We start from the raw sequence: 20,762 nt of genomic DNA, 5'->3' as shown, positions 1-20,762 counted from the left end.
TCTAGTCTTAGCTTTCTGTGGTAAGCATTTAGATAGCATGTGCTCTGGAAGTTTTAGAAATTTAAAAGCCCAAACAGTATTAATATCTGTAAACAAGTAGATTGTTTTTTATTTGCTGTTTTTCCTTGTTCAAAGAGTTCTCTTACTATCTTAGCTCCTGCACTGGGAACCCTGTAATCCCTGCAGTCCCTCTAACATTCACTTCTAATAGTGAATAGAAGACAGACTCAGACTGTATAAAGATGAGCTTTAATTTTGTTGATTTAAGGAAGTTGGAAAACAAATCAGGGCTTGTTTTGTTTATGCATAAAAAAGCAAAAGGTAAAGGATACACAAAAATTTAAAGTGTCCATTACATGGAATTTAAAAAAAAAAAAACCAACTAGTAAGGCCCTAAAATGAAAAACTATAGCTCCTTATATTTTTAGTGTTTACTATATAAAAGATTTGAATGTATAAATACTCCAAAGAAGATATGTTCATAGAATATTGCATTTGAGTGAACACAGAAAATTGATAAATCCATCATTAATATTTAAAGGTATAAGCTACATGAGAGAAGCTTTGTTTTCATTCTCTTTCTTAAGGGGATCTCCTATTGAGACCATAAAATTAGCCAATGTGTACTTACTGTAGTATTTTTAAAAGAATTTTGTATTAGTTGATCTGATTATACGTATTGACCTAAACATTAGACTATTTTAGGAAACATGGGTTAACCTGTTTCTGATTACAGATATCAGATTAAGATCCTCAGAACAGGCAACTAATCTGATCCATATCCCTCCAAGTTACTTTTCTTTTTTTTCCCAAGTTTGCATAGTCCAACCCATATTGCTAACAATCCTTTAAGCAAGAACACTTGGAGTAGATAGATAGTAGCATCTTTTTTCTCCCTCCTGTAGATCTCTTCAAGGAGGTGGCAGGACCAACGGAGATGTGTGACCAAAGGCAGCTCGGCCTGTTGCTTCACGATGCCATCCAGATCCCTCGGCAGCTGGGGGAAGTAGCAGCTTTCGGGGGCAGTAACATTGAGCCCAGTGTTCGCAGCTGCTTCCAACAGGTAAGCAAGAGGTCACTGGTGGATCAGATGTGTTGGGAAAGGAATGTAAAGAAGTTCCCAGGAAAGGAATCAGGAGCTTGGACTGGAACCAAATGCTGGAGGATTGGGGTAACAATCCTCAAAGTTTGTATTTTATTTCCTAAGGCACATTTGATTCAAGGAACAGCGAAACCTGAAAAGAGACATTTTTTTCAGGAATTATGAATTGAATTGCAGTGTCTGGCCCTCCCCTACGCTGTCCTCATCTCCTGCCACACATCCCCTCCCTCTCTATCTTCCATGGTAATGACTCAGTTTCTTGATTCCTGCCTCCTGTGTCATCTGTTTAGAATGCTTTCCTTCCTTCCAAACAGACTCCCTTCTCGCACATCTCTGTTCTATCTTTACATGTTGGCTTAGCTCTCAAGTCCTCTGGACATCTCCGATCTCATCAGAGAAGGACTCTTGTTCCCCTTCACACCCTCACATTTTCCTTCTCTGTTCTTTGCAGTTAAGATGTCCTTCTGAATTGTGTAAAATTGATTTAGTGTTTGCTTCTTCCTTAAGGTTTGGTGTCTGGTGAGGGAAGGTTTTCCCGCCACACATCCTTGTCAGAGCCCTCATCTAATGAAAGGAGGAGGGAGGGAGCTCCTTGGCCCCTTTTACAAGGTTACTGTTCCTATCCATGAGCACTTCATCCTCATGACCTAATCAACCTCCAAAGGCCCTGTCTCCTAGTTTCATCCACTTGGAGATTGTCAATCCGTGAATTTCAAAAGAACAAACATTCTGATGGTAGCACATCCCTGTACAATACCTTGAAACTTGTATCTACTTTAATAAACGTTTGCAAAATAAATAAATAAAATGCCCTAATATTCTTTGCAGGCAAGATTTTTAAAAAACATGAAAATATTAAATCAGTAGCATCTTTTCTTCAAGAGTATACATACAGGAAGTATTGAATAAGGTACAAAGTTTTGTACAGATCTAGGTTACTAATTTCTACCTGGGCAAGAACTTCATTTTCTTTTAAAAGCTTATTGTGCATAAACACATTTGTAAATGTATCAGTGGCATACATACACATACAGTACAAGCCTACAGATGTTTTTCTAAAGCCTGGCCAATGATTTATCACTGCTGAGGAAAAAAAATGCTCAAACACTATCTTTGATGAAAATCAATGTCATGGGTTATTACATTTTATAATGGCCCCTTTTCTTATTTTAGAAGTAAAAAAAATCAAATGATTTTTCTAAATATGATTTATAGTCACACTCACACATGTTGGTGTACAGTGACCTCAACCACAGTGGGATAATATTGTTAGTGAAATGTAACTCTACACACACAAAAGTCGCTCAGAATTAGGATTCAAAGAAGCCCAGCAGTGTCTCCTGTGATTTATCATGATAGACTTGGAGATCCTGCAGCGTGTATTCACAGTGGTCTCCTGTCAGTGTGCTGGTGTGATAGGTGAAGGGAACACTATGTAGTACCCTGCAGCGTGTATTCACAGTGGTCTCCTGTCAGTGTGCTGGTGTGATAGGTGGAGAGAACACTGTAGTATCCTGCAGCGTGTATTCACAGTGGTCTCCTGTCAGTGTGCGGGTGTGGTAGGTGGAGAGAACACTGTAGTATCCTGCAGCGTGTATTCACAGTGGTCTCCTGTCAGTGTGCGGGTGTGGTAGGTGGAGAGAACACTGTAGTATCCTGCAGCGTGTATTCACAGTGGTCTCCTGTCAGTGTGCGGGTGTGCTAGGTGGAGAGAACACTGTAGTATCCTGCAGCGTATATTCACAGTGGTCTCCTGTCAGTGTGCGGGTGTGCTAGGTGGAGAGAACACTGTAGTATCCTGCAGCGTATATTCACAGTGGTCTCCTGTCAGTGTGCGGGTGTGCTAGGTGGAGAGAACACTGTAGTATCCTGCAGCGTATATTCACAGTGGTCTCCTGTCAGTGTGCGGGTGTGCTAGGTGGAGAGAACACTGTAGTATCCTGCAGCGTATATTCACAGTGGTCTCCTGTCAGTGTGCGGGTGTGCTAGGTGGAGAGAACACTGTAGTATCCTGCAGCGTATATTCACAGTGGTCTCCTGTCAGTGTGCGGGTGTGCTAGGTGGAGAGAACACTGTAGTATCCTGCAGCGTATATTCACAGTGGTCTCCTGTCAGTGTGCGGGTGTGCTAGGTGGAGAGAACACTGTAGTATCCTGCAGCGTATATTCACAGTGGTCTCCTGTCAGTGTGCGGGTGTGCTAGGTGGAGAGAACACTGTAGTATCCTGCAGCGTATATTCACAGTGGTCTCCTGTCAGTGTGCGGGTGTGCTAGGTGGAGAGAACACTGTAGTATCCTGCAGCGTATATTCACAGTGGTCTCCTGTCAGTGTGCGGGTGTGCTAGGTGGAGAGAACACTGTAGTATCCTGCAGCGTATATTCACAGTGGTCTCCTGTCAGTGTGCGGGTGTGCTAGGTGGAGAGAACACTGTAGTATCCTGCAGCGTATATTCACAGTGGTCTCCTGTCAGTGTGCGGGTGTGCTAGGTGGAGAGAACACTGTAGTATCCTGCAGCGTATATTCACAGTGGTCTCCTGTCAGTGTGCGGGTGTGCTAGGTGGAGAGAACACTGTAGTATCCTGCAGCGTATATTCACAGTGGTCTCCTGTCAGTGTGCGGGTGTGCTAGGTGGAGAGAACACTGTAGTATCCTGCAGCGTATATTCACAGTGGTCTCCTGTCAGTGTGCGGGTGTGGTAGGTGGAGAGAACACTGTAGTATCCTGCAGCGTATATTCACAGTGGTCTCCTGTCAGTGTGCGGGTGTGGTAGGTGGAGAGAACACTGTAGTATCCTGCAGCGTATATTCACAGTGGTCTCCTGTCAGTGTGCGGGTGTGGTAGGTGGAGAGAACACTGTAGTATCCTGCAGCGTATATTCACAGTGGTCTCCTGTCAGTGTGCGGGTGTGGTAGGTGGAGGGAACACTGTGGTCACAGCTTTTGTGTAGTATGCCTAAAACCTTCAGGTTTGTGAGCTTATCTGGGAGTCTTTACCTTCATGTATTTACCATCTTAGATAAATGAGTTTTATAGAATTAAAGTCAGAACTACGTAGTAAGACCCTATCTCAAACAACAACAAACCAATAAAAAATTAACAAAATGGAATTAGAAACAAAAATGGTTTTTGGCTGGGTATGGTGGTGTGTGCCTTTAATCCCTTGCACTCTAGAAGCAGAAGTAGGTAGATCTCTGAGATGGTGGGCCAGCCTGGTCTGTGTAGTGGATTCTAGCCCAGCTGGAGCTTCAAGGAGACCCTGCTTTAAAACAAAAACAAAACAATAAGAAAGAAAAAAAAGAAAAGAAAAGTAGTTTTTTAAAGGTTTGTTTTTGGGGGTGGGGTTCTAATTTTTGTGTTGTTGTTGTTTGTAGACAGGGTCTCCCGGTAGCCGCAGCTGGTCTAAAACTTGATATGTAGGCTAGGCTGGCCTCTGGCCTCGATCTCACAGAGATCTGCCTGCCTCTACCTCCCTAGTGCTGGTACTAACGGCATGCACTACCATGTTTGGCTACAGTTTGTAAATTTTTAATTAAAATTTTAATTTCTTGAATTTTCTTGCCTGAAGAACCTTAAAAGATTGATGACTTCACTGAACTGGGAAGACTTTCATAACTTCCTGTTCATTGATTTCAGAAGGTTATGAAGCAGCACCACTTGCTGCAACCTGAAAGAGAAGTTCCTCACTTGTAATACATTTGTCTCCTCCCCAGAATAACAACAAGCCAGAGATCAGTGTGAAGGAGTTTATAGACTGGATGCGTTTGGAGCCACAGTCCATGGTTTGGCTGCCTGTCCTACATCGCGTGGCAGCTGCTGAGACTGCAAAACATCAGGCCAAATGCAACATCTGCAAAGAATGTCCAATTGTTGGGTTCAGGTAAGACGCACTGTGTGGTGATACTCCAGCTTTCTGCCTTCCTTGTGGAATCTTGGGGTCTGCTGCTTGTCACCGCTCCCTATTCCTGTCTTAGGGTTTGCCTCCTGAGTACATGTCCAGCATTGTCCATCCATCTAAAGTGGCATTCCCTCTTACCACCTAAATGCACACTTATTTTTGTTAGCATTATTTATACTGCATTGGTCCGGAACCAGAAATTTTTGTGAATGTCTATTTAATGAGCTCAAAGGAATGTTTATGCTGGATAATTACATGATAGATTATGAACATACAGTCTTGATAGAATTTGTTGGCTGTTTCAGGTCTTTGGATCAAACTTAGTAAGGAGAAAGCAGCATTTAAATACTAACTGCATAGTCATCAGATTACTCCATGTTAGCTCCGCCACTAAGTTTATTGTGAGGCAGATCAACCCTACTTTTCACTTGTCCGTTAAAAGTGCTGCTAAAGTCTATTCTCTGTGTGTGTGTCTCTGTGTGTGTGTGTGTGTGTGTGTGTGTGTGTGTGTGTGTGTGTGTGTGCATGCATAGGTGCCTGTGAAGGCCAGAAGAGGGTGTAGGTTCCCCGGAGCTAAAGTTACAGGCATTTGTGAACTGCCGGTCATGAGTGCTGGGAACTGAACTGGGGTCCTCTGGAAGAGCAGCAAGTGCTTTTAACTGCTAGGTCATTTCTCCAGTCCTATGTGCTAAACTTTTGTAAAACTGCTAGAGTTTTCTACTAATTACTTTCAAATTGAATTTTAACAAAATCTTAGGTCTACAGGATGTTTGCTAAGCTGGGGATTGTTTTAGTTAAAAACCACACACAACTACTGAATAGTAGCATAAATAAATGAGAGGTTTAGTTTCCTTTCTTATAAACAAAGTGCAAAGATTGAAGACTGGTATTGGTGCTGCGTGGTTACCTGAATCCTTAGTTCACCTGCATCTTTAGTTCTGTCATTGTAACTCTGTTATCCCCAACCTGCGACTTGCATTTCTGTGGTGACCTCATGCCAACAAGATGGCCCTTTTGGATGTCTATTCCATCCTCACCAAGGAGGGTAGAGTGTTCCTCTTCCCAGTTGAGTCAATTTTGTAAAATCTCAGTGGGAACCCTCTCCCAAGATCTCATAGTGGATTGCCCTGCTTACCACCATCAGCAAGAGATACTGAGTGACAATATTTTTAGCAGAGCCCATTACTAAAATGTGCTGACAGTACAAGAGTTTCTCACAAGTGAAGAAAAGGAAAAGAGCTGTCAGCAATAAACTTGAGTCCACTAAGAGATGATGTCAATCATATTTGTCAAGTCATGCTAATAGGCTTGGAGATACTGTTAGTATAAGCAGTGTATCAAACCAGGACCATGAGAAGTTGGCTGTGGTATAAACAGGTTATCTCTATAACGCCTGGGAAACAGTACTGCGTGCCATTTTAGAGCTGTTCAGCACTTAACAGTTGATAATATTAGCTTCACATAACTTTTACATTGTCTTTACATTTTCACTCTGGTAGTTTCATTTAAATTGTTTTCCATACAGATCTGGATATATTATATCTTTCTTAGTTCTACCAGCTTAACTGAATGGAAGATTTTGTGACTGTTTTCCACTCAGGCCCCATAGAAGTTTAAATAATATTTAAACTTGAGAGATTTAATAATATTACTTTTCAAAACTGTGTGATAATCGAGACTTTAACTTGTTCTTGGTTACAGGGTAGTTATTGTGATAAATTTTCTCCTAATGACTACTTTAGACCAAAACAGTGCTCTTATGAAGAAATTTTAGGATTCATTTCTTATTAGTAGTATAATTGATGTTTTAAAATTGGATGTATCAAGTTAATTGTCAGAACTTTTCTCTGTCACTTTCTGTTTAGATTCAGACATCACAGAAAACCTTCCGATGTGGATATATTTCTTTTCATCATGTCAAAATAGATGTAAATATGTTTTAGAGACTTAAATTCCAAAAGCTGTGATATGTCTACATTTCATAGTTTGTGGAACTTAAGTCTCTAAAACATGTTTACCTCTGTTTATTACATTTCATTGTATACTTGGATGAAATTCTCAGGAATAAAGAAAAAATAAAACATTTGTTAAAAATGACTTTAAATAATTGTATAAATAAAAAAGTAACTTTCGAGCAAAGTCTCTATTCTCTACAATCTGGGACCCTTTTCAGTCAATCAGTTAATCAATTCCAAAATTTATTATTTTGTTCTGCCATTGGAACAAATTGTCACTTCTAATTTGAGACTGAGATACTAAGAAAATTCTGTATTTATAGCAAGTCTAGCTTTTATTTACTCGGTCATATGAACCAATGAAACACCATTCCATAAGTGATTGATTAAAATTAAGTAGTAAGAAAAGGAGCCAATGAGCGATCTGTTTTTCTCTCTAGGTATAGAAGTCTAAAGCATTTTAACTATGACGTCTGCCAGAGTTGCTTTTTTTCTGGTCGAACAGCAAAAGGTCACAAACTACATTACCCTATGGTGGAATATTGCATACCTGTGAGTACCAAGACAGTGTTTTGTTTTGTTTTTAATACGTTGCTTTCTAATTAACTGGTGTGTACATTTTTAGCCAGTTTATTTACACTTAACTTTCTTTTGAAATCTCTCTCCAGCTTGCTTAATCCCAGTTTTGCTTCCTTTTAAGTATATGTACTTCTTGTGCTAATTGAGGAAAATTACACCTTTCTCCAAAATCTGGCTTGTTAAATATGTATTTTGAGTTTAAACTTAACTTTTGGGGATGCAAATTCCTTTAAGAATGCACGTTGGCTCTTTCTGGGTCGTGAGCGAGGAGCTGGCAAGTAACGCAAGAATGCTGGTTGCCAGGAACTGGGTTTGTCGCAAAAACTATGTGACTTCCGTGGAGACCGTTTGAGAAGTCGCGGCTGGATCAGGAGCTGAAGCTGATCTGCGAATATGGGCTTCGGAACAAACGTGAGGTCTGGAGGGTCAAGTTTACTCTGGCCAAGATCCGCAAGGCTGCTTGGGAGCTGCTGACGCTGGATGTGAAGGACCCACGCGGGCTTTTTAAAGGCAATGCCCTGCTGCGGCAACTTGTTCGAATTGGGGTGCTGGATGAGGGCAAGATGAAGCTGGATTACATCCTGGGCCTGAAGAGTGAAGATTTCTTGGAGAGGCGGCTGCAGACCCAGGTCTTTAAGCTAGGCCTGGTCAAGTTGATCCACCATGCCAGAGTGCTCATCTGTCAACGCCGTATCAGGGTCCTCAAACAGGTGGTGAACATCCGGTCCGTTATTGTGCGGCCACCGGGGCCCAGTGAAGAGGAAGAACGCCAAGAAGGGCCAGGGTGGTGCGGGAGCCGGTGATAATGAGGAAGAAGATTAAGCCCATACCTCCTTGAGCTGGAAGATGTCTAGTTCTCCAGTTGGCTTAATGAAAGAGGATAAGCAAAAAAAAAAATGCACACTGACTTTCCTATGTTAAAAATTAAACAATTTTAAACAATTTGCTGGAAATCATCCTCCTTTTAAAGTGTTTTCATAACCAAATATTATCAGAAATAAAAAATGGAGAAAGTAAAAATATCATTTGTAGGTCTAGCCCCTGAACAAACTACCTTCATTTATCTTTCCTTGCTCTGAATTTGTAAAGCTTTTATTTTCAATATTTAGATTTTATAATTGTTTCGTTCCTATGCCTGTGTAGATAGTAGCTGCCCCACATTTTCCCATAGAGTAGAACTGCCTGTTACAAAATAGTAATTGAGTGTATTAATATAAGTTACCTAAACAGTCCTTAAATTTTGATTTTCAGGTTAGTTTCAGTTTCCTAGTGTTAGACAAAAATACAAACATTGTTGTCCTAATAAGATTCTCCATATGTTATACAAATTGTATTTGCATTAATTAAATGATTAGAAGTAGGTGATCTGAGTCGATGAATTTGAGTGTTTTTATGATCAAAATAATTGATGTATTTATAGAAAGACATGTCTGAGCCCGGGCGTGGTGGCTCACACCTTTAGTCCCAGCACTCCAGAGGCAGAGGCGAGAGAATCTCTGTGAGTTCCAGGCCAGTCTGGTCTAAATAGTGAGTTACAGGCCAGATGGTGTTACAGGGAGACCCTGTCTCAAAAAAAAAGATTAAAAAAAAAACAAAAAAAACAAATTGACATGGAGTTATTTTCCAAAAGAGACCTTTGCTGCCTTACTACATGTATTACTACATTTTGTTACTGTCTTCATTTTACTGTACCCCACCAGCACTGAATACCGGTTATTGCTGTTCCTTTGAGCTAAAGCTATTTTTCTTGAGATTATCCTCATTTTCTATCAATAGCTATCCTTTAGCTTTCTTCTAAATTGTGCCAAAATTTATGTATAGAGTTGTATATTTTCTTCGGTTTGGGAAATTAAGTTACTTTTTGAATCATCAATCCATACAAAGGCAGCAATACTTATAAAATATAGCCATTCTTAGTATCTTAAGTAAATAGAGACACTTCCATGTGGAGGGGAAATCTCTAGAACATGCTGCTGAATTTTAGTGAATGAATACTCTTGGTGCCTAACTTTAACCAGGAAAAAAATTCTCCGAGTAAAGTTTGTGATGCATCATTTATTACTATTATTAATTTATTTGCTCGCAAACTAATATTGAACACTTATGTGTCAGGCACTGTTATCAAAGCTAGGTGCTAGTTAAAGTGATACAGACAGAGACTAATTAATAGTGTACTAATAATCTATAAGCATGTGTGAATAGTGTGTGTGTGGGGTCTGTGTGTGTGTGTGTGTGTACAGTTGTATACACAGAAGTGACTGTTAACAGGAGATAAGAGCACTGGCTGTTCTTGCAAAGGACCTGGGTTTGATTCCCAGCACCCACATGGCAGCTAACAACCATCTGTAACTCCAGTTCCAGGAAATCTGACATCCTCTTCTGACCTTTGCAGGCATTGCCCGACATGGGTGTGCTTACACACATGTAGGCAATACATTCATACACTTAAAATAAAAATAATAAAAATATGTATCTGTATATAATCATTCCTAATAGTTTTATAACATACTCAAGCAATTTGAAATCAATATATGTTTAATAATCATTGACTAGTAGAAACAGGTTTAAGATTCCCTAATACACAGGAATCCCTGTCTCCTAGTATCAATTTTAAGTAAACTCTGTAAGTTACCCCAAACTCTGTTACATAGTCCTTTTCAAGAGACCCCATTTCTGAGAATTCCACTTACCCTATAACTGCCAGGATGATATCCTTTTCTAAGACATGTCCTGGGAAGTCATTTGTCCTTTCCTGAACTTACATAGCAATCCTATGAGCAGCAATATCAGGTTAGTTTCTTCATTTGACCTGCAATTTTTTGTTCCTTTTTCTTTTAACCTCTTTGTGTTAGGAATCTAGCCCAGAGCCTGATGCATGCTGAGCAAATAATCTACCACTGAGCTAAGTGCCAGTCCCTAAACCTGTAAACTGAGTCGTAGAGAGACTCACTCTTACATTAAATGATATAACATGACCTAACTGCTTTCCAAAATCTCCTTTCTTTAACCTATAGTCTTTGGATTTTTTTTTTCCTTTTTATTTTTGCTGCCTTCTTTTTAAGTAAGTAGTATTTATGGTTCATCCATCTTTCACCCAACGTTCCCTAAACTCATTAAATGTCTGCCTTAGAAAATGGGCTTGAACACAAATTTATGTGCTCAGTACAGCGATAATAAGTGGTTCTTGCGTGCTAAATGGATCTGACCTTTCCGTAAGCATCTTGGTATCTTCGGCTCTCACACCCTACCTTCATTTCTGGTTAAGGAAATCGTCTATTCAATCACTCTTTCTTCTACAAGGTCATTTTTTTACCCTTCTCTCAGTGTTTTTATTGCTAGAAACTCTGCAGTTTGTAAACCTCATAAGTTCTCAGAACTCCCCAAATGTTTCACTAACCTATCAGGTTATTATTTGTGACAATGTTGTGTTTAGATGTAGGAAGACTAATGGTGTATGAATTAGCTATCATGATTCATGAAGGTATTTATGATATTGATAATAAAATATTTATTTGAGGAAATGGAGTGGAATTTTTCTTTCTCTGGGAAATGATTTTTAACTCTTACTGTCTCCTATCATTCTATAATTCAGATTTGTACCTTAATGACGCTTTCATTGGCTCATTGAGTTTATGTTCAAGAGACAGAATGGCATAGATTATATTTAATGTCTGGCAGCGTTCTTCCTCCATTCATCCACAGCCCACCTTTTCACAAAAAGCCTCAACTCTTACTTGAGAGTGAAATCCTCATAACCCCATCTGGGCTTTGGGCCTCTGGGTAAGAACAGTATATTGTGGTGGAAGCATGTGGCAAAATGAAAGACTTAGATCATGAATCAGAAAGCAAAGAGAAAGAGGCAGAGACAGTATCCTACAACCCACCTCAATGGCACACCTCAGTGACTTAAGGACCTCCTCCCAGGCCCCACTTCACAAAGGTTCTATCATCTTCCAATAACAGTCTCTGGGGGGACATTCAGCAACCAAGCTGCCATGTTTTTTTATAAGCTGCTATAACAGAATGCCATAGACAGGTAATCTATAATGGCAGAATTTTATCTGATTAGTGGTTTTAGAAGTGGAGAAACCCAAGGTGGAGGGGTCCTCATGGGCAAGGGCCTGCTTACTGTCTCATCTCATGGGGGAAGGAAGGCAGATGGACAAGAGAACTTGTGAGTGCAAAATAGGAGAGAGAACCAAACTAATTTTTATCAGTTGTCGCTGCCCACTAAAAGTAGTTTTCATGCTGTGTGTGGTAATTTCAGTACTCGGGAGGCAGAGGCAAGTTAATCTCTCTGAGTACAAGGCCAGCCCTGATGTACATAAAGAATTCCAAGTCAACTGGGGCCACAAGGAGAGTAATTCTCATGATCTAATCTGCCTTTAAAGGTCCCACCTCTCAATGCCGTTAGTTTGATATAACTTGCTAATACATTTGAATCACAAAATCATTTAATTTCATAGTGAAAATGACCACAATTTGATTTTCTTTAAACAAATCATTGTTATAAACAAAATTTGAATTAAAAAATTTGAGTATTATTAGGGCACATAAATGTGTCTCTTTTGTTAGCACTATCATCTTAAGCAAATTTTATCTGTACAACTTTGTTGCTGTTGTTGTTGTTTTGGGCAACACTGAGGATCAAGCCCAGGTCTTCACATATGCTAAGCAAGCACACTCCACTGAGTTGTATCCTAGCCTGTTTATAAACTTTTTTATTTTGAGGTAGGGTTTCACTAAGTTGCCCAAGATGACTTTGAACTTGCAATCCTCCCACCTCAGCATCCTGGGTAGCTGGGACTACAGGCCTGTACCCCATGCCCAGTTTATCTTCTTTTTTATAAAAGCAGATAGATTAGATAGATAGATAGATAGATAGATAGATAGATAGATAGATAGATAGATAGATAGATAGATAGATAGATAGATAGATAGATAGATAGATAGATAGATAGATGATAGATAGTCTGTTATGTCATCCATCAAGGCTTTGGACGTTACCTTACAACTGAAAGTTTAAGTATTTTTCCATTTCTAAACCTTTCCCTCCAGATTCTAGTAAGATCCATTCTATAACCTCTGTTGCCATGAATTGACTCATTTTTAGGGGGTGGAGCTCTATATATAGTTGAAATTGTGCAATATTTGTCTTTCTGTATCTGAGTTATTTCATTTAGTATAATGTTCTCTAAATCCATCTGTGTTGTTGAAAATAGGAGGAGTCCCTCTTATCAACTGGTACTTGTATACTGTCTTTCTTTTATGTCCACTCTGCAATTTTCTTCTTCATTTTGCTAGAGAGAGAGAGAGAGAGAGAGAGAGAGAGAGAGAGAGATTTATCCATGTATTGTGGGAAACTTTAGTTGACGCCATATCTTGGCTGCCGTGCATGTGGAAGTACCAATACCTCATTGAGAACTTGATGTTATTATCCATAGATATGTGCTCAGAACTAGGATTTCGAGATCACTTAGTAGTCCTCTTTTTAATGTTTTAAAGGACTTCAGACTATTTTCCATAATGACTGTACCAGTAATGGTATTTCTATAAATTACAGAGAGTGATGAATTTCATATGATTTATAAGAGTCTGTGCAATTGCTAACAGTGAGTGAGCACTAGATAGGGTTAAATGCTAAGGAGAATGGGAAATGTTTGGAATTGCTACTAGGGTCACCAAGAGATGAGTAAAAATTGCTACCTCACCATCAGAGTGCATCCAATGGTTAATTGGCAAAGATTTGTAATCTGTGGCTCCATCATTGCTCAGCAGCTTTGGAGTTAAGTGATGGTTATTTCAGTTGAAGGCCAAAAGGGTGAGAAATCCACATGTGTTAAAGGTGCTGTGGTTGACATGGGCTCAGTGCTGAAGAAATTTTAATGCAGGTGAAGGGGCTAAAGATCAAAGTGATGGGGATTAGAAGAGGAAAGAGAGGAAGGCTCAGAAGAGCTCAGTCAACGAAAGGTTGTTTTGTCTTTTTGAGACAGGGTCTCCCTGTAGCCTCAGTTGGCCTGGAACTTCCTATGTAGACTAGGCTGGCCTCGAACTCATAGAGATCTGCCTGCCTCTGCCTCCCGAGTGCTGGGACTGAAGGCATACAGCAGCACACCCAGCTTCAATGAAAGATTTTTACAAGTAGAGGTTTTTACACTAAAAGATATTTTGAGTCAAAAAAGGCCTGAGGTAAAGCCACACCCCAATATGTAATGGAAGTAGGATGCAGAGGGTTTCAGAAGTGAGATGGTATTTCAGATATCATCACTGCATCTCTAGAAATGACAGGTGATAGCTGTGTGACCTATCATAAAAAGGCTTCAGGAGTACATTGGTTGTAGTAGGTGAGGCTAAAGGGCAGATTGTATGTAAAGAAGAAAAAAAATCTTTTCTTCCCATTTTTAAGATCATGGCTGAGACATTAGCAAAAGAGTAGTATACAAGTTTATTCAATGCAAGTTTTACAGAGGTCAGTCTTCATAAGGAAATAAAGACCCAGAGAAATAGGGAAGGCTGTATTTTTATGCTAAGGATTTCATGAACAGTAGACAATTACAGAAGTATAACTGAACAAGGAGGTCAGGAGCTAATGGCAGCAGACTAGAGACATAGAAGCCGGCTTGAGAAGAATTCTGCTCCGTGTCCTCTCTTCATGGTATCTTAGTCAGTTTCTGCTACTGGAACAGAATACTTCCGAATGAGCACTTTATTAACTGTAGGTCTTTATTTGTCTCATAGTTCTGGAGGCTGGGAAATCCAAGATGGAGGGCTGCATCTATTGAAGGCGTTCATGTTGTGTTATTGCATGGTGGAAGACATTACAATATAACAGTCAAGAGAGGGAAAGAGAAAACACAGAAAGGGCTATGGACATCCTTTTTGTCAGGAACCCGCATCAACAGTAACTAACCCTCTTCTGCCATAATAACATTAAGCCATTGATGAGCTTAGAGCCCTTGTAACCTAATCATCTCTTAAATATCCTGAGCACTGTTGCATTGGGGATTAGGTTCCCAACACAGAAACTTTGTGGGACACACTCAACACTTAGCAAAAGGTTAAATATCGATAGCCTTTCCTTCGGGGCATAGCTTGGAAACCTCTCCAAGAGAGGTGTGATGACCTACTTCAGGACAGAAGATCAAAGAATGACCTTGCTGTTTTGCTGTTTTCTCAAATACTGTATTTTGGAGCAGTGTACACTAAATCCCATTGAGCGTAAACTTTACCTCCTTTTTCCTTCCCCTTTATATGGTATAGTATCAAGATTCACTTATGGGGAAAGGTTGAAATAACCATTATGAACATGATATCGGTGAATGTAAAAGAAAGTAGAGTTCCCAACAGTGGAGAATGAAGGTAGACAGACAAGTATGTGCATCTGGTGTGGGGCAGGGGCCCATCAAGGCAGGGGATATGAGAGATGGTGAAAGTGATAGAAAGCGTACTTTATCTGTTGGTAAATGTAGGTTTCAGGATATGAAAGGTTAGCCAGCATGGAAAGGTGGTTTGATGGACATGTTAGCTCAGGATGAAGGGACTAAATGTTCCCAAAATGTTGTTTCCTGGAAGGTTGGCAGTATCGGCTACTTCCAGCATCTCGATGTTGGGGTGGATTCGCTGTAAATGTTCTTGGTTACTTGAAAGTCTTTGAACAGATCTAGTTTTACCCTGATGGTTTCATTGAGCTTTTGTTGAAAAGTGGGAAGGATGGGGAGAAATGCCTCTGTGGTAAACAACTCATTAAGTTAGTACCGCTTAAAACAGATTGGTAGTACAGAGTTTAACCAAGTATGTGGTTGTATTTTCATTACTTAGAGAATGCTTTGTTCTGTAATCAAATCCATGTACATGAAACCCTATATAACATAGCATGTTACCCCTAACAAATAGGAACAAAATAGTTAAACATTTTAGACTAATCTAGTTCTTAATTTCTGTACAATGTCAGTTCAGCACAGGAGTCTGGGATAATTTTTTTTCCAAACTGACAGCACAGATAAAGCTTCCATTCAAATTACATATATGTACATTTATATAAAAAGTTCGGTCATTGCAATATGTCGTGCAGTGATTGCATAAACAGCCTTACCCTTACCAGGTTCTGTAATGAGCTGAACAAAATTACAGAGACAGCCATGTTGCTCCACCCAAAGTGAATGCTGCTTCCAAGCAATCTTCAACATACTAGTCATGCTAAATAGCATGTGAAAGGCCAGGGAAGCTGGTGGGCAAAAAGAAATTTACGGATAAAAGAGACAAAGGGAGAAATCACTGAAGGGACTGCAGGTGTTTCCAGAGAGGGGCACACACTGCTGAGAGGGAAGAGGAGTTCTACATCAGCTGTGGGGGAATTCATTTTATCTTATCTCATGGGCTATGTGGGGCTCATATCTGGAGAGACGGGTGGGCATCTCACCATCTTAAGTAGTAAGTTTTATAGCACAAGTTGTCTTTCTTGAGATTGGGCATTTGGTAGAGGCTTTGGGTCATTAGGAGTTGAATTCTAAATGTTTGCATAAGATATTATAACTCATTGGAATCAGGCCCCAGTGGTTATGGCCTTAGTTGTTAAGATATAACATTTTTGCATTTGTTTTTAGCCTTTTGTCTCTTCAGTATTCATGTTGCTATGAAATTATGTATGGAGAAATAATCCAAGTTTTTGTGTTTTCTGTTTTTAGAAACTGATAGAATCACAATATTGCACTGAAGAAAAATAATAGAAAAGGTTTTATTTTTAAAATTAAAGCAAATTATGTATTTCTTTTGAATTGTATTTTGTTGCCGAAAATGCAAAACAAGATAAAGAGAATAAAAAGGGGGAAGCTAGCAGCAATCGCTTGTCTGCTGCCTACTGCCAGCACCCGTAAAATCAGCAGTAAGAAAATGCTGACTCACTCTTAATTGAGTTAGTGCGGTTTGGTTTTGACAGTCTTACTTCTTTACATGTTTTGGGATATTGGCCAGTATGCTAAAATAGCAGCATCAGTGCAATTTCTCTGACGTCCGTGGTTTTTCAGCTCTCGTCTCCCCTATGTTGTTTTCCCAGCAAGTCTGGTGCATTTAGATGGTGTCTTTAGCTCTTAGGGGAGGTTTCAACAAACTCCATTTCACAATGGATGACTTATTGCTATGCTTGTTTTTAGAGATTCTGTTAATGTTACTTTTTAAGTTTCCTGTTTCTCCATTAAGACCTGAAAGACTCTTACTGATTTCTTACTGATTTCAGCCTACCCATAGAATTCAAATGTGTCTGAATTTTAACTTGCTGAAATCAGGGAAAACTTCAGAAAAGACTGAGAGGTAGGTTTGCTACTAAAAAACAAATGACTGAGAATGTCTTTAAGTCCTATGATCATAAACTAGTACCACTTAGAAGTACACAGCTAGCCTGAGAATCACTGACTTGTGTCTTTAAGAAGTAAATCTTGCTATAGGGCATGTTGTGCATTGATGATTTCAACATGGTACATGGTCCAAGTGGCTGTGTTTTATTATTCCACTTGTGTATCAAATGACTGTGCTGTTTTTTATATGAACTTGATTACACCTCTATACCCCCATATTTCCCTCTGTATAAGTTACTAATATTTGAAGTTAGTAGTTGAAAAATCTGATGTTGGAAGTATTTGTTAAAGAAATAATAACTGTCATCCCAAGTTATGAACTGATCAAAATAATCACTGGGAGGTTAAAAATTAATGTGGTTTTAGTTTTTGTTGTTGTTGCTGCTGCTGCTGTTGTGTTTAAATGGCTCAGTAATTAACAACTGTGTTTTGGCCTTGGGTTATTTGGCACCCTTGTGAACAGGCTCTCTATGTGGTACTTTGTGGATCTTTGGAGTTAATAGTGGGGAGTGGGGAAGCTGTGTGGTGGTCAGAACATAAATTGGGGCTACTCAGTTCATGAAGGCTAGAAGTAGTGAGAGATCGGGGGTTAGACGCCTTAATCTCACCTTCCGGGACATACCCACAATGCCCTACTTCTCCCACTAGGTCCCACCTCCTAAAGTTTACTTCTTCCTTACAACACAGGCTGGCCACGAGGCCTTTAGACATTTGCAGTGTCTTCTAATAATAACTATTGAAAAATCTCTAGATTATTAGAGCTGAATTAAAAGAAACCAAAAGGTGGATTCTGCTAGCCAAATGTGGGACTAGGCGAGCCTCAAAAATGATACTAATACAGCAGATCCAGACCCATACAGTATGTTTAAATCTATGCATTCGTAATGATATTTAAAAACAAAAAGGAATTTGTCATCTTTGGAAGGTGGTTAGGAAGCCAGTTTGTTAATGGTCAGTGAAAGGAGGAGAATGGAATTATTACCCTGCCTTTCCTAAATGAACTGTTCTACCACATAGCTAAATGATAGGTCAAGGGATGTTTCTTTATAAAAGTATTTCAGCTAATGAAAGAGAAATGATTGATAGAATTAGACTATCACCATTTTGTAGCCGCAGTGAATGGGTATATGTATGTATCGTGAGCACCTGCTAAGGTTACCAGATGACTAGAGAGCCTGTGCTTCCTGCCACACATGTCACTTGTCTTGCTGAAAGACCAAACCTGAGTCTGATGTGTTCTCAGCCACCAATCTGCAGGCTATCCAGGGGACAGAAGACAAGTGACTGATATGAAGGAGAAATCTGTAGATTATAAACATGAATGAAACTATGAGACTTTTTAAATGAGCAAGACTGAACTATAGTATTTAGAATGAGAAACTAGGATGGTAAAACTTAAAGTACAAGTGGTGGCACACACCTTTAATCCCAGCACTTGGGAGGCAGAGGCAGGTGGATCTCTGTGAGTTTAAGGCCAGCCTGGTCTCCATAGTGAATCCAGGCCAGCTTGGGCTACAGGAAGACCCTGTCTCAAAAGATCAGGGGGAAAAAAAAACTTAAAGTACAATTAAGCTGTTCATTGCCTATAAAATAAGGATGGTGATCATGGCGAAGGGAAGGAGCTTCTAGAATGTCCACTAGAGTGTCAGGTCCTAATCTTCATTATATCAACTTATAATTCATGAAACCACACATTTGTAGTGTATGAGTCTGTTTTGTTTTATTTTGGTTTGGGGGACCATTTATCCCAGACTGTTTTACTAGAAACTCAATCATGTTATCATGGCTGGTCTCAAACTCACCATCTTCTTGCTTTCATTCCCTGAGGGCTAGGATTACAGGTATGTGCCACCATGCATCTGTTTTGTTATATAATAAAAAATTTAAAACACAAGACAGTCTAGTTGATACAGGTTCTTTGAGATTGGTGGAACTTTTCTCAGCTCTTAAAGAACTTAACTCAATAGATCACCAGTCACCAAAGCCGCCCTGAGCCAATGGCTTCTAAGTTTATTATTGTACATCCATGAAGAACCCATAGAAGAATAAGGAATGAGCAAAATGAACTTAAAATGGGAAGTTGGACGGGCTCCAAGGAGGAATACCACTGTGCTGTCCTGCACTGGCCTTTTATGGCTCTTGTGGTAGAAATGGGATAGAGACTAAGGTACTCTTTATTGAGACTGGTTATTCTCTGAGCGCATGCTGCACTAAGCTGCTAAGTCACCTATACACCCTTTGCATGCCCTCTCTGCCCATTTGGAGAGGTGATCATGTGTGACTTGTTCAGCCAGGGAAGTGGTCACTGTGTCATGGTCACCTTCATCCTCTCTCTCTCTCTCTCTCTCTCTCTCTCTCTCTCTCTCTCTCTCTACTTGTTTGTAGGCTATTGATCAAGCCAGTTCCCTTTCTTGTTCTCAGGCTACATGACCAGTTTACAATCTGTCACAGGCCTCCACCCTTACTGTCTGCATATGCTGAATCCTGTTTCAGTTTGAATACCTCTCACTTTTCCTTCTTCTTTTTATTCCTTTATTTATATTTTCTTTATAATTACACTTGCATTCAGTATGTTTTATACATGCAGTTTAAATCTATAAAATGGCATCTTACTATAAATTTTTAAGAATTCAACCACATGGCATTTTAGAAATATTTAAAATGAATGGAAAATTCAGAGTATAATAGTGATTTCTGCCTTCCTCCCTCACTCTGTCTCTCCCATCCTTCCTCTCTTCCTTTATGTCTTTTCTCAAGACAAGGTCTCACTACATAATATAACTTTGTAGCCCAGGCTAGCCACAAGCATGTGGTCTTTTGACCTCAGCCTTCCACGTGCTAGGATCATAGGTATATACCACTGTACCCAGCAAGGATTCATTTTTTTTCCAGAAGTGACATAGAACTGGGACAATAGAAAAAAACAGCTTCCTCTTACTAAGTGGTCAGATCTCCCTGAAGGCTTAGGGTTAGTTTCCTTACAGATTAAAAAACTGATGATAATCTCATTATAGGCTGTGATGGTTAGAAGAAATAGAAAGGAGCCCATTTAAAAGGCTCAGGGTCTCTGTTAACATGCTCTGCTCCTTTCATCTAACTGGACCCACAGAACCTTTTTACTCCTGCATCTTTTCTCTTACAGAGATAAACAAAACTAATCTTTCATGAAACGCATGTGCCATGTAACATGTTGACTCATTTGCGCAGTAAGGATATTTCCTTTCCATTTCATCTTCCCACCGTAATAGCAGCAATTCTCTGCTTTCCAAAAACAGTATTATAGCTAGAATTTTATTTGATGATATTCATTATGCTAGGTGGTGGGCCTCTTTTAAACCACTGGAATAGCACTCTAGAATCAAGAATTATTAGATACTGTCATTAGGTGGCTAATTAGACCAAGTACATGTAAATATTTTTGTAATTTTTGGTGCAAAAATATTAGGCTTAATTAATTTCCTTGGTTCTGTCCAAACTGAAGAATTGCATTCTCCCATGCTGGGTGTAATCCCCAGTTACTATAGGAGGTGTTAATTTTCATATTATCTTTTGATATTGCACAGAGGTTGTGGCACTGGTAAAGAATGACCTTAGGAGATTGGAGAGATGGCTCAGCAGTTAAGAGCAGTGGCTGTTCTTGCAGAAGACATGAGTTCAAATCCTAGCACCTATGTAGTGGCTAACAACCATTCATAATTCCAGTTCTAGGGGATCTGACACCACCTTCTGTCCTCTTGGGCATTGCACAAAGAGGCACACTTACACACATGCAGGCATAACACTCATACACTATAAATAAAAATAAATTAAATAAAATTTAATAAAAAATAAAATAAAAATAAAAATAATAAAAATAAAAACTAAAAAAGAAGAGAATACTTT

At 39.5% G+C, this 20,762-nt stretch overlaps 1 protein-coding gene and 1 pseudogene across 1 annotated transcript in view; both read left to right on the top strand.

The window, feature by feature from the left end:
* Utrn (utrophin) overlaps nt 1–20,762 on the top strand; it is a gene marked incomplete in the record, with an annotated part of 557,450 nt that overhangs the window by 492,054 nt on the left and 44,634 nt on the right. The window contains 3 exon segments of the mRNA XM_029561956.1: nt 906–1,063; nt 4,812–4,978; nt 7,392–7,503. Of these exon segments, the coding sequence (XP_029417816.1) occupies nt 906–1,063; nt 4,812–4,978; nt 7,392–7,503 (437 nt within the window).
* Nucleotides 7,519–8,575, top strand: LOC115069757 (annotated as a pseudogene).

Source organism: Nannospalax galili, unplaced genomic scaffold, assembly GCF_000622305.1.
Source record: "Nannospalax galili isolate Female #2095 unplaced genomic scaffold, S.galili_v1.0 scaffold154, whole genome shotgun sequence".
In the NCBI taxonomy this organism is placed as follows: Eukaryota; Metazoa; Chordata; class Mammalia; order Rodentia; family Spalacidae; genus Nannospalax; species Nannospalax galili.
Note: the sequence above shows the minus strand (reverse complement) of the source record. Positions and strands in the feature narration are given on the sequence as shown.